At 32.3% G+C, this 12697-nt stretch overlaps 1 protein-coding gene and 1 long non-coding RNA gene across 2 annotated transcripts; both read right to left on the reverse strand.

Annotated features, from left to right (window-relative positions):
* Positions 1-3768: 3768 nt before the first annotated feature.
* Adi1 (acireductone dioxygenase 1) lies at positions 3769-7913 on the reverse strand. The gene is made up of 4 exons (XM_089696942.1): positions 7656-7913; positions 5673-5839; positions 4721-4853; positions 3769-4219 (listed from the first exon to the last, which is right to left on the reverse strand). Exons 1-4 carry the CDS (start codon positions 7779-7781, stop codon positions 4088-4090), a joined length of 558 nt encoding a protein of 185 aa, XP_089553068.1. The 5' UTR covers positions 7782-7913; the 3' UTR covers positions 3769-4087.
* A 2089-nt stretch (positions 7914-10002) lies between these two features.
* On the reverse strand, positions 10003-12072 carry LOC149488069 (uncharacterized). The gene is made up of 3 exons (XR_016315793.1): positions 11852-12072; positions 11124-11313; positions 10003-10720 (listed from the first exon to the last, which is right to left on the reverse strand). It is a non-coding gene; the product is annotated as an uncharacterized LOC149488069 (long non-coding RNA).
* Between the last annotated feature and the right edge of the window lie 625 nt (positions 12073-12697).

Below are 12697 nucleotides of genomic sequence, written 5' to 3' on the forward strand. Positions count from 1 at the left end.
GAAAGGGATTACTGTCTCAATTGTCGGGGAATTAGTATGAAATGGTTCCGTTGAACATATAATGATAGCTTGAAGTTAGAAAAATGATGTAAAACCTGCCAAATACAGTCCTGGAAAAGTTTTGGAACATTTTCGAATGTATCGTAATTTAAATTGTTGTTATAGGTGAATAATATAATAGTAGGTAAGTACCTAGTTCATTAGAATGTCTCTTTCTTTATATATTTACTACCGGTCTGCCCCGGCTTCGCCCGTGGTACATATTTCGCAATAAAAGGTAGCCTATGTTCTTTCTCAGGGTCTAAAGACTATCTGTGCCAAATTTCATCAAAACCGGTCCAGTAGTTTATGCGTGAAAACCATACATACATACATACATACAAACCTTTCCTCTTTATAATATTAGTATAGAATAAATATCACTCTGTTCTTCTATGTCCGTCATAAGTAGGTATAGTGCTATAATATATTGGTCACTTAATTGAGTCATTCCTATCCACAGAGGTTGTATTGAAATGAGTCACTTGATTATTTTCAAAGAATTAAGAAGCCCGATTTATAATAGTGTTTATTAGGTACCTAACTGTTAAGAATGGATGATCCGCGACCACATATTCAGTTACAATTTTTATTTCTAGAAGGTAATTACTTAAATGAAAATATAAAGAAAATCGGTATAGGTAGGTACGTAGATATTTCCAGAGGTTTATTTTTTTCAAAAAAACAATAATCATGTAAAACGATTTCACATTAATCGATTCTAAAATCATTACAATTCAAAATGTACTTTTTACATTGACGGACTGAAACCAATTTAACATTGTCCGCGTCAAGACTCAAGGTGACTTCCACCAAGCGTAACATCAGGTACAATAAATTGAGTTAACAATAATGGATGCACAGGAATTTTGTAAAGGCTATAACTAGGTACTTACTTAAAGTTGTATTGAAAAATGAAAACTAGCTGCGCTCCGCGGTTTCACCCGCGTGGCTTCCTCGTTAAATGGGCTATCTAACACCGAAAGAATTTTTCAAATCAAAACAGTAGTTCCTGAGATTAGCGCGTTCAAACAAACAAACAAACTCTTCAGCTTTATAATATTAGTTTAGATACGAAACATTTCGGATAAGAACGATGATTGGAAGTTGTGCATGCAATAATTGTAAAATATTTAGTGTATCGAATCGAACCGTTATATAGGTCTTTTATGAAGAAAATCTAGAGCCTACATTCGCTGAAAAAGTATGAGAATAAGTATATTATTAATTAAAAAATATGCAAATTTTATTATTTCTTTCTTTCAAATTAAGGGGTCCTATATGTATATATATATTTTTTTAATAGGATTAAAAAAAACAGAGGCATCTTTCTTTATTTCATAATAATATCTGCTAAAACTTCGGCCCCTCTCATTGGAGTTCTTAACCAAGTTCAATTTTAAAAATTAACGATGTTCCGGATAGATTTAAATGAATCTTATGAGAAATCGATTTACTTACCTGTAATAATTGTAAGCTATGGCCACGTACCACAATAAGAAAATAATCATCTTTTCTCTTCTTTATGAGGTCAAACGTAAAAGCTGAGTTTCTGAAACACCATGTTATCTCAGAAGTCAGAATACTCAAAAATAGGTAATCTTATTACTCCTGTAGAAAATCCATGAGCAAAAATGGGTTTGCAAATTTAAATGTTTAGTTTTGCATTATACTCTGTCTCGTCTTATTCTTTGTGTATTTTATATGACTGGATTGGATTGGATGGAAAATATGATAGAAAATTCAGTTCAAATAAAAAGTACCTTTTTAAATATTTAATGAGGCCATATCGTGAATGTGGATAAAGGTGCATTTTCTCATTTTTGAAGCTAATTTATAAGAATTGAATCGGTTTATGAATAGAATAATAAATTATTTTGAGTCACACAGTCATGTTTGAAGTTGTATGAAGTGACATGATTGATTATCAAAATCAATAATTATGTCATCGAAAAATAAAAAATAAATTAGCAGGCATGTAGGTATGCTAGAAGATTTGCTCTAACTGCAATCAGGTACTTTTTTTCTTCTTTGTGTTGTATAATTATAGACCGGGAGATACTGACACAAAATTTCGAGTCATTTGTAACAGGATGGCGGTTCTACAGGGTTCTTAGTACGCAATGACAAAAAGAAAAATGATGGTGTGAACGCTGGTACCGGCGGCTTAGTCGCGTGGGCGTTAGTCGAACTCGTCGGAAAATAGCGAAAGTCAAACGATTTGTAACAGTATGGCACTTATTTTTCCTGTAAGTTTGAGGATCAACGAATATAAATACAAAATTTCAAAGATCTAGGTGTTGGAAATCTTCACTTATATAAATTAATAATAAATTTATTTTTCAAGTATGACAGCACTTTTTCCCCCTACTAGAAGTATGGCAAATATAATAATGGTCACATTTTATCAAATACTCTCCAAAAAGCCAAATGCAATACTGGTACAAAAAGATAGGCGAAATAAAAAAAATTTGCAGATTTTTGGCGGTATGGCGACCATTTGGAATCGTCCGAAAAGTATGGCATGGCGATTTTCGTAAATGGCTGCACGACGATGGTTACCTGTGCAAAAGTTAGCTTGGTACAAATGGTTGAATAATTGTTTTTTTTAAATCAACACATTCGCGTCGGTATGGCGGGCTGTAAGTCATACCGGAAAAGTATGGCATGACACTACCGCCTACTTCTTTTTTATGGGCTATCGGTAAATTCTAAAATTTTTGTGTTACAAATCGTTTGACTTTCGCTATTTTTCCGACGAGTTCGACTAACGCCCACGCGACTAACCCACCGGTACCAGCGTTCACACCATCATTTTTCTTTTTGTCATTGCGTACTAAGACCCCTGTAGAACCGCCATCCTGTTACAAATGACTCGAAATTTTGTGTCAGTATCTCCCGGTCTATTATGTTTTATATCAAAAGGAATTTAAGTTTGATTTATAATTTTAAAATCTGTAATGTTCCTTGATGAATTTTTTATAGGTACTATCAAAGTTAAAACAGAATTTAAACGTGTTTAAAACTAGACTGTAGGTGTTAAGTTGCAATATTCTAGATAAGATTATATTTACGAAAAAAACACTTACCCCTGTAAAATGTATAGTTATAAATTAATATACTTAATGTTGTGTATTTCTAACATTGATCAGTTTCTAGAAGGCCATGAGACCATGGATAACAAATAATATTTATAAAAAGATGTAAAACATAAATTAGTGCATATATTTATATATTTTTACTAATTACTTTATCATATGAATGTTGTTTTTTAAGCGAATTTAAAATTATTTTCTTTTGTGACCCTTTTGGGATATCTTGTAACACTTTATAGTTTGATTAGTTTGACTGCTCGACTAGGTATATTCTACTGATATTCTACTTACACTCAAACTATTGAACGTTGAAACGAACTAATGAAACATTTTCCTAAACCAAATTGTCTAATTCAATGTGCTAAGTATAAAATACTAGCTTTCCGCCCGCTTTGTCTAAAACATAATAAATTATATACTAAAACCTTCCTCTTGAATCACTCTATCTATTAAAAAAAACCGCATAAAATCCGTTGCGTAGTTTTAAAGATTTAAGCTTACATAGGGACAGAGAAAGCGACTTTGTTTTATACTATGTAGTGATAAATACTTATGTGTGTACTTGAAATATAACTAAGGTAAACAGATGAAATAAAAATATAATTATAACTAAACATGTATATTGAATAACATAATCTCAAAAATTTACATGTTTCTCTATAATATGTAAAATGTAAATGGCTAGTAACATTTGTATATATTAATTAACATTACTTATAATTACTATAGCAACTGTAGCTACAAAAATAAGCAATACCATTACTCTATTGATTAAATTTTTTTACAATTTTATGTGTTTAATCTTTGCCTGATAGTAAAAGAATAGAATTATACTAACAATTAAAAATCTATTTGGTCCTTAATATTTAGTTTACATTTTTTCAGTAAGAATTCATTATGATATCCTTAAACCAACATATAACTAACATTGATATATAAAAATTCATAACATTTTAGTATGCAGCAACAAATCCTTTTTGTAACTTCTCAACATATTCCTTACGGCACTCCATGTCGTCAGCTGGTCGGTTGTACGGCAGCCATATTGGTTCGCCGACGAAGAAGCGTTTGGCGCGAATAAAATTCTGAAAAAAATATTCGATTTTATTGTGAGTGAAAATAAAGAAATGCAACTTGCATTTCTTTATTTTTAAGAATTAGGAATTACTTGCATTATGCAAGTAATTCCTAATTCTTTAAACCATGTAGGTTTTTCTTCTCTAGGTAATTTATATCAAATACTAGTAGCTCTTCGCGGTTTCTACCGCGTGGCTCCGCTCCTGTTGGTCTTAGCGTAATTGCGTAATAAGCCTTCCTCGATAAATGGGCTATCTAACACCAAAAGATTTTTTCAAATCGGACCAGTTGTTCCTGAGATTAGGGCGTTGAAACAAACTCTTCAGCTTTATAATATTAGTATAGATTATGCCAAATTCATCTTGTACAAAAATAAAAAAGAAGATTTAAGTATTTGGAAATGAACAATTTTATCGCAAGTATAAAGAGAAATGCATGCAAGCTACAATATGGATAAAAAAAAATGTTGTTATAACAACTTTCCCAAAAATTATCTTCTCATTACTTACATTAGAATCAAGAGTGAATCTATGATAGATGCCGCTGGGTATGATGATCAGGTCTCCGGGGAACACGGCAATGCGAATCCACTGGTCTTCCTTGTCTCGAACATCAAAGTATCCGGAACCTTCCACTACCAGCCTGAAACGTGTTTAGTAGAAATTTAAGTTTTAAAAAGATCATAAAAAAATTTTTGAATCGTAAACAAATTCATTGAAGCATAAGGCAAATAGTTAACTTTTTATTATTTTGTTTTCTTATTTTTTTTGTGCATTTTGGAACAAATTTTTGATGTTTCAAATGCATGCAACTTTAAAAATAATTTGGAAAATCCAAAAGTGCACGCCTCATAATTTTTTTTAATAAATATTTATTAATTATTATTTTTGTTTATTTAATAACAATTAAACCACATCGAATCAGACCCTGACAAATGAAAGGGTTCTATTCCTGAGCATACTCAAGCGTAAGAGAAAAAAAAAGACTCGATTAGTAAAGTATTTCGGTCGCTATCGTGTTAACAAGAAAAAGGATCCGCACATACAGACACACGGACGTCCAAGACAGAACTTTTTTAAACTGTTTTTTAACTAGTTTAAATAACAAAAATGACATCAAAAATATCATGAACGTTAAAAATAGTGTTTTTTCTTAATATGTGTGTGTATGTATTATCTTACAAGTGCAATGTATGATACATAAAGACATTTTAAGTTTGAAAAATCAGATGTTTTGCGCGAAGTGACAGTAGTACCCACCTCAACGCTTCGCTTATGAGGCGTGCAATAGTACAGTTAAAAGACTACAGTAGGCAATATAGCCAATTTATTAATAGTTTGGGTCTTTAATCACAGTTCCAATAGGTGAAAACCGCATAATCATCAAACAACCACATGCTGATTCCTTTGAGCTTGGGCGAGTGCTTATTATTTACAAAATGTAATAAATTATTATAGTTACCGTATTTCCTCATCAGTATGCAAGTGTTCTGTGTAGAATGATTTCAGTTTTTCCTCGTAGTTGGCCAAGCATTTCTCTGAACAAGTAATTTCATCTTCATATGTGTATCCTCTCTCCTTTTTCAACTTATCCAAAACTCCATCTGTTGCAAATGTCTCTACATTGAGCTGAAATGTTATTATATGACATTAGACTTTACACTACATAAAAAAGTTGTAAACCCTATAAATTGTTTATTGAATAAATAAAAAAAAGATATGTGTGGGACTGCGGCGGTAAAACTATTGCATGCTATGCCTTCAAGCCACACCTCCATGCCCGTCGGAGTGGGGAGCGTGAGGTTTTTCGTTACTAAATTTCTGGATTCGGTCCCCGCGCTCAAGGCCCGCGATAGAAGCTTTGCAATAGCTTAAAATGCAAGTGTGTTAATTTTTGTATCTAGAGATAGTTTAACCCTTAACACGGCAAGCCCTGAAATAATGTACCCAGATATCACCTGAATTTGTTTTAGTGATAGTTATTGATTAAAAAATACTATAGTAGAGAAAAAAATAAAACAAATTTTCTGTAAGTAGGTTTTTCAGGATGTCCGTTAAAACGGCCTTTGCCAAGAACCCCGTCTTCATTGCTGTCTCAAAAAACGGACAACGCTGTCATACAGCTTATAAAATAAGAATGAAAAAAAATAAAATTCACTTAAAATAACACAATTAAAAACAATTTCAAGTAGCATTTTATTGTTTTATTGTAACACAGTATTTTCACTATCTATTATAACAAAAAATTCTTCAATTTTAACTAAATACCTAACAAATGATAATTGCGCCCTCTCGAGCTCAATCACACTATTTAGTTGTATGGAATGTTAAATAACATTTATTATTTCAGGTCAAGTAACCTTTGGTTTCATTTAATACAAATAATAATGGTTTTTCTAAATGTGAAGTGATATTTGGCCGATGATTAGGACATTTAGAGAAAATGCATTTGGAGGTCGAGGAACTCCCGGTTCTATTGTAGACCTAACAGATTTAACTGATCTTAGATTATATTCATAATTTTAAACTTAATTAAAAATAATTCTACATATAATTAAAGACTCTAAAGCAAGAAAATCCCATAAAAGTGATATTTTATTAAAGTACTAATCATGGCAACGTCCGTTTCTTGGGACATGCCAATGGGTTCTTAGTTACCTGTATCTACGGCACTGTCCCAAAAAACGGACCAGCTATATTTCGAATATTTTGTCAGAGAATTATTTGAATATTTCATAACATTTAGAGCAAAAACAACAGTTTACCTCACCTAAAAGTTAAATCAATAGAAATCAAACATGGAAACTATTTCATTAAAGCTGTTATTGACCAGAAACACAAACTATCACTAATTCCGGGAATCCCTAAATTCAACAGTCACCTAGCACACGAATCAAATGTTCTCTATAATTGGCATGTAGGAGAAAAATAAAGGATTGTTATCGTACTTTCTCCAACGTAATCAATTTTCTAGATTTTTTGGAACGTTCAAGATTTACACGGCAATAAGTACATGTACTAAAAAAGTGACAGAAAAGCTTTAAGGGTTAAAGACGTGAGAGTGTCGCGGTCGGATCTGGCCGTTCGGTGCTCAATGGGTTAATGGGAATTTTCATAGAATTACCAGAAATTTTGCAAATATAATTTTCTTTTTCTAATACTAACTACTGTAGGTATAAACTATGCTATAATATAAAGAATTTTAATCATATTACAAATAAAACCTAAGTATACCTATCAAGTTATACTAGATGATATTTAATTAGCAAGGTCCTTCCTAATAGTCAATACCCATACTAATAAAAATATACATTCAGATTTAGATTTCTGATAATAATTATTATTGTCTTTATGAATTCTTAGATATTCTTGACCCTTGAAGTCAATTGTACTGATAGATAAAGACTGGGATTAACAAAATGTGTGATAAGAGCAATTAACTTACTTTAAAGTATTCGACACCGGTTTTCTTAAATAAATCATCCAATTCGATGTACTCTGGAGGATTTCTATGGTGTTCCAGACGCTGGTCACTTTCGCAGTCATCGTCCATATACCATACCTTCACCATTTTCAAAAGCGAACGAAGATTGAAAGATAGTTGGAGTTGTTTAATTATTATATTATTTCGTACTTCGCAACAAATCAAAGTGAGTTTTATTTACAAAAATACTTGACAGCTTGACACTTGACAGCTATAAACCTTGCTACCATAGAAATCTAAATAACAAGACACATAGAAGTGCTATAATGTCATAATTCGTATGAAAACCGCTGTCGCCAAAATCAACACATTCAAACCGAAAGCTAAACAGTACACACAAGTAAACTATGCCTTTTATTTGACAGCTTGATTTTAGTGAAAACTAACTTAACTATTAAATTAAGTTTTTGAATATGTATCCTAACGCACGAGTTTACGGTTTATTTTAGAATAACATCCCTAAGTATATGAGACTTTTTGCTCCAATACGAACAAACGTGATAATAAGAATGGTCGACTGTGTCATTCATTGTTATTTCGATTACTATGGTGACACTCGTAATACTTGTAAATATTCTATAATTTTAAGGAAAAACGGCATTATTTCTAAAAAAATATATTTTCCGATGAAATATTATTCCTTTATAAGTATAACTACAACTTGTGGAAGAATTTCCGCAATGGGAATTGCTGAAACACACCATGTATACACTCATACGTCTCCAGAGCAACTGAACAGTGACGAATGCACTGGTGATGTGAAAATCACCTGAGTGGCGACAAGGTCACGCACGCTTACGACTTCTAGTGTCTTTTTATTTAGATTTCTATGCTTGCTACCAACTTGCTACAAACTGGTCCCGCCCATTTAGTGATGTCTACACAGAATTATTCAATGATGGGTCGATAGATTATAATAATCGATAGAAATACTCTGTAAAATATATCCGATACAGAAAAACTCTTCTATTATGTTATATAATTTAAACGTAAAGACAACCAAATTGTAAGATAGAAACCAATAAAGAATAAAATATTAGTTAAGTTTAGTTTTAACATACAATGCATAGATATGTGGTCTTATTATTACATATCGTACGTTTACGTTGTAATTATTATTTACGTACCTGATTCGATTTATGATAATATTTTGAATTTATAATAGAAATGGTATCACAATCGATAATCTTTTGAACATCACTTCTGGTATCACCCGTCGAGCTGTCAAAAAGCAATTCTAATAGCATCTACAGACGCTCCGATTTGGTTGGTGCCAACCATCCGACCACGACCAAATCGGAAAGTGTAGAGAGCGGTCGGTCCGACATAATTATTATTAATATTGGTTTGACGTGGTCGGATGCGCCGGCGATACCGACCAAACCAACTTCCTATCCGATCCAACCAAATTGGAACGTCTGGAAGCTTTGTTCCGACCAAATCGGCTCATTCCATAGAGTAATATAGGTAATTGGCTCATTCACATTCGCAACGCCGCCGGTGTAGGACGTCAACATGAACGCCGAGGGAGTTACGGTCACCGAACGTGACATATTAATAAAATTGCTGGAACTATATAAAGACTTTCCCTGTTTGTGGGACTTAAGTAACAAAGATTACGCAAATAGAGATGCCAGAAATCAAGCGTATTTTATTATGTTAGAAGTATTAAAAAAAATTGACAGTGCGGCTACATTAAAAACCTTAAAAAATAAGTTGTAAGAGCCGCATATGACTGTAATTTTCTCTATTTCTATAGTAGAATTTAGCCCATTCTCTTCGTACTATGGTCAACTGACATATTACTCTATGGTCAACTGACAGCTGGAAGGCCAACCGTCGGACAATCTGTAGCAATGTTGGAATGGTTGCCTTGTCGGTTCCGATATGGTTGGCACCAACCAAATCGGAGCGTCTGTAGATACATTTATAGTGGACTGACTATAATGACTATAAACCTGTGACGAATTATCGCGAATTATTGACACTTGTTATGTCTTCTCGAGAGCAAACCACAGAGTACGTTTTGTAGCAACTTGGTAGCAACACAGACATTACTTTTGTATGAATTTACTGCGTTTGGAGGCCCGGATTCAGAAAACGGATCAGGAGGGAAAACGTATCAGGGAAACTGATCATTCAATGTCACACAACGCATAAGTGATGCAAGACATCATCAGCTTTGTTATCGATAGACGATAGTTAACAAATAAAAAATATATATTTGTTGATTTTAATACAGTGGTAGGCTCATCTCGTAAGCCCACGGCAGACTGTAGATATACTGATAAGAAATAAAAATATATTATGTACTTCAATATTTATTTTATTTATCTATTTATACAAATAATAAAACAGTGTCTGTAAATTGTAGCATTTCCTGCTGAAAGTATAAATTTAAAGATCTGGAATGTTCTGCGAGCCCCGTTTACACTATAACATAGGAAAGACAACAGAGCCTCACAAACTTTCGCATTTATAATAATATTAAATGTTTGGACTTTTGCTTTAATTGCGGCCAGAGATTCGATTGTGTATCCGGGTTCTGCATTAATAGACTGATACCATTCCTTGATAGTACGTACGTGAGCCAAACATGTATCGAACTTTTGCCTTACAAATTGATGCCTTTGGCGAATAGAAATGGAATGTTACAACAAAACTTCTTAAGTCTGCAGAATATTTAACACTCGTAGTTTCTTTACCAGATTTCAATTTTAGTTTGAATCTGCCTATCTAATCTTGAGTTCAGATTTTAATATTTTCTAGATATTCAGATTTTCTAGTACACATGCTTGATCCCCACTGATAAATCTCTTATCCTCTAAATTTTTAACCAGATCTATTAGTTTTTTAATCTTATTACGGTACCGTATAGTTTTACATAGTAATTGTTTTATTTTTAACCGTTGTTCTCTTATCACGCGATTCTTTTGCAGAATTACATCACGAAGTTTTCTTTTTCTTGGAGAGTCTGTTAATGCAGGTTCAAGTTCAGATGCTCTCGACTGCTGGTCGTCTGCGGACTAAATATTTAATTATTTCCCATTAATTATATTAAATTTTTATATCTTAGGATAACATATACATTAATTTAAAACTAACAAATGCTTAAGAAATATAACAGGCCGTTGATTGCAATGTTTTTTTTTACGCTGCAATAGGGAAGCGCTTGGCCACGATCTCGCCTGATGGTAAGCTGAGATGTGGATAAGATGATAATGTATCTTTGATTCTTTGACTTTAGATTCCGATGTCTGTGGCTGATTATTGTGGACTAAAATAGTTGATATTGTATTTATTTGTTACAAATGTTCATTCACAAACTAATTTAATTCTAAAAGTCAGCAAAGAATAAACAATGTTGATGCATGATGATTAGCAAACCACAGATATCATTATAATATAAAATTATGACTTATAGCTTACGGCATTGAACAATTTCCATACGTCAACTGTAGGTATAGCTGTTTTTATTAATGTACGTCTTTTTGTTGTGACATTGAAATCATCTTCTTTGAAATGTTTTGAACATATCCTACTATAGCCTGTAGGGAACCAATTTCTTTTCCCAGTCGCGGATATCCATTTGTCCTTAATGTCAGGACATTGTGGAAATCTACAAAGAATATAGTTCATAATATAAATACATTAAATAGTTTTGTCAACCTAAACGAAGAATGTCCTTTACATTATGGCATTATTGTATATTTAATTATTGTGATTCTGTATCGACAGTAGAATTCTCCAAAAATGTCAGTTATATAACTTTTTTAACTAAGTACATCGAAGATTTCAAATTAATATATATTTCAATTTTTCCATCAGTCGTCATAGGACTTATATTGAAATAAATAAATATCAAGTTAACTATGTACTAATTAATTATAAATTATATTTTAACATCGTATTACGCAAAAAAAAATTAACACATCACATCACTAGCTTACGACTACTTATTATTTACTCTTTATCGCAGTACATTGCTTCTTGTAATTGTCATTTGATAACATCTGGCAGGTATAACAACCGACCTGTCAGATGTTGTCTGTTGACATTTGACAATAGTAAACGGTCGACTGTGTTATTCGTACTTATATTTAAATATTGTTTAATTTTAAGGAAAAACGGCAATATTTATAAACAAAAATACTTACCGGTGAAATGTTATTCCTTTATTAGTATAATTACAATTTATGGAATCATTTCCGCACTGCGAAATGCTGCAACACACCATGTTTACAGTTTACTCACGCACGTGTCAGGAACAACTGAACAGCGACGAACGCACTGGTGGCAAGTGGGTGGCATGGAAGTCACCTGAGGGGCGACAATGTCACGCGCACTTACGACTTCTATACTAGCTCTCGTTAGAGAGTAGTATATTCTTTGTATACTAGCTAAGCCCCTGCGATGAAATTATGACGTAAGCACTGTTGAAGCGATAGCGATAAGCGATATTTGATATTTAACCGACTTCAAAAATAAAGGAGGAGGTTGTCAATTCAGCCGGTATATTTTGTTTGTTTTTTAATTTAATAATTAGTAATTTCGAGATTGAAACTCGTATAGCTAAGTACATTAATGGTGTCCTTTTTTGTACCTAAGATATTAATTTACAAGAAGAAATAATCCGAATGTATACACACACCACAAGGTTTAAATACGATTTTATCAGTATATTTGTAGGTATTTGTTTTTCTAAATAACTGCTAGTAATGGACGTAGAACGCTATATTTTAATGTACTTACCAATTGTTTAAGCTCGATATTTGTAGGTACTTATATTCAATAATTATTTTTATCCATTACTTATTTACAATAAAATTTATATTATGTAAACTGAATTATTTTTAAAACGAAAAATTAAACCAAATTCGTAAAAAAAAAGCAAAGATAAATTAATATAATTATTTTTAATTCCTTTTTGTTAATTGAGGATGATAAAAGAAAACAATTATCTGGCTAGTGCTTGACAAAGCGATGAAGTCACGATTATCGAT

Source organism: Colias philodice, chromosome 6 (assembly GCF_061535455.1).
Source record: "Colias philodice isolate Cphi_HAF_F1 chromosome 6, ilColPhil1 Martin Lab GWU primary, whole genome shotgun sequence".
Classification (NCBI taxonomy): domain Eukaryota; kingdom Metazoa; phylum Arthropoda; class Insecta; order Lepidoptera; family Pieridae; genus Colias; species Colias philodice.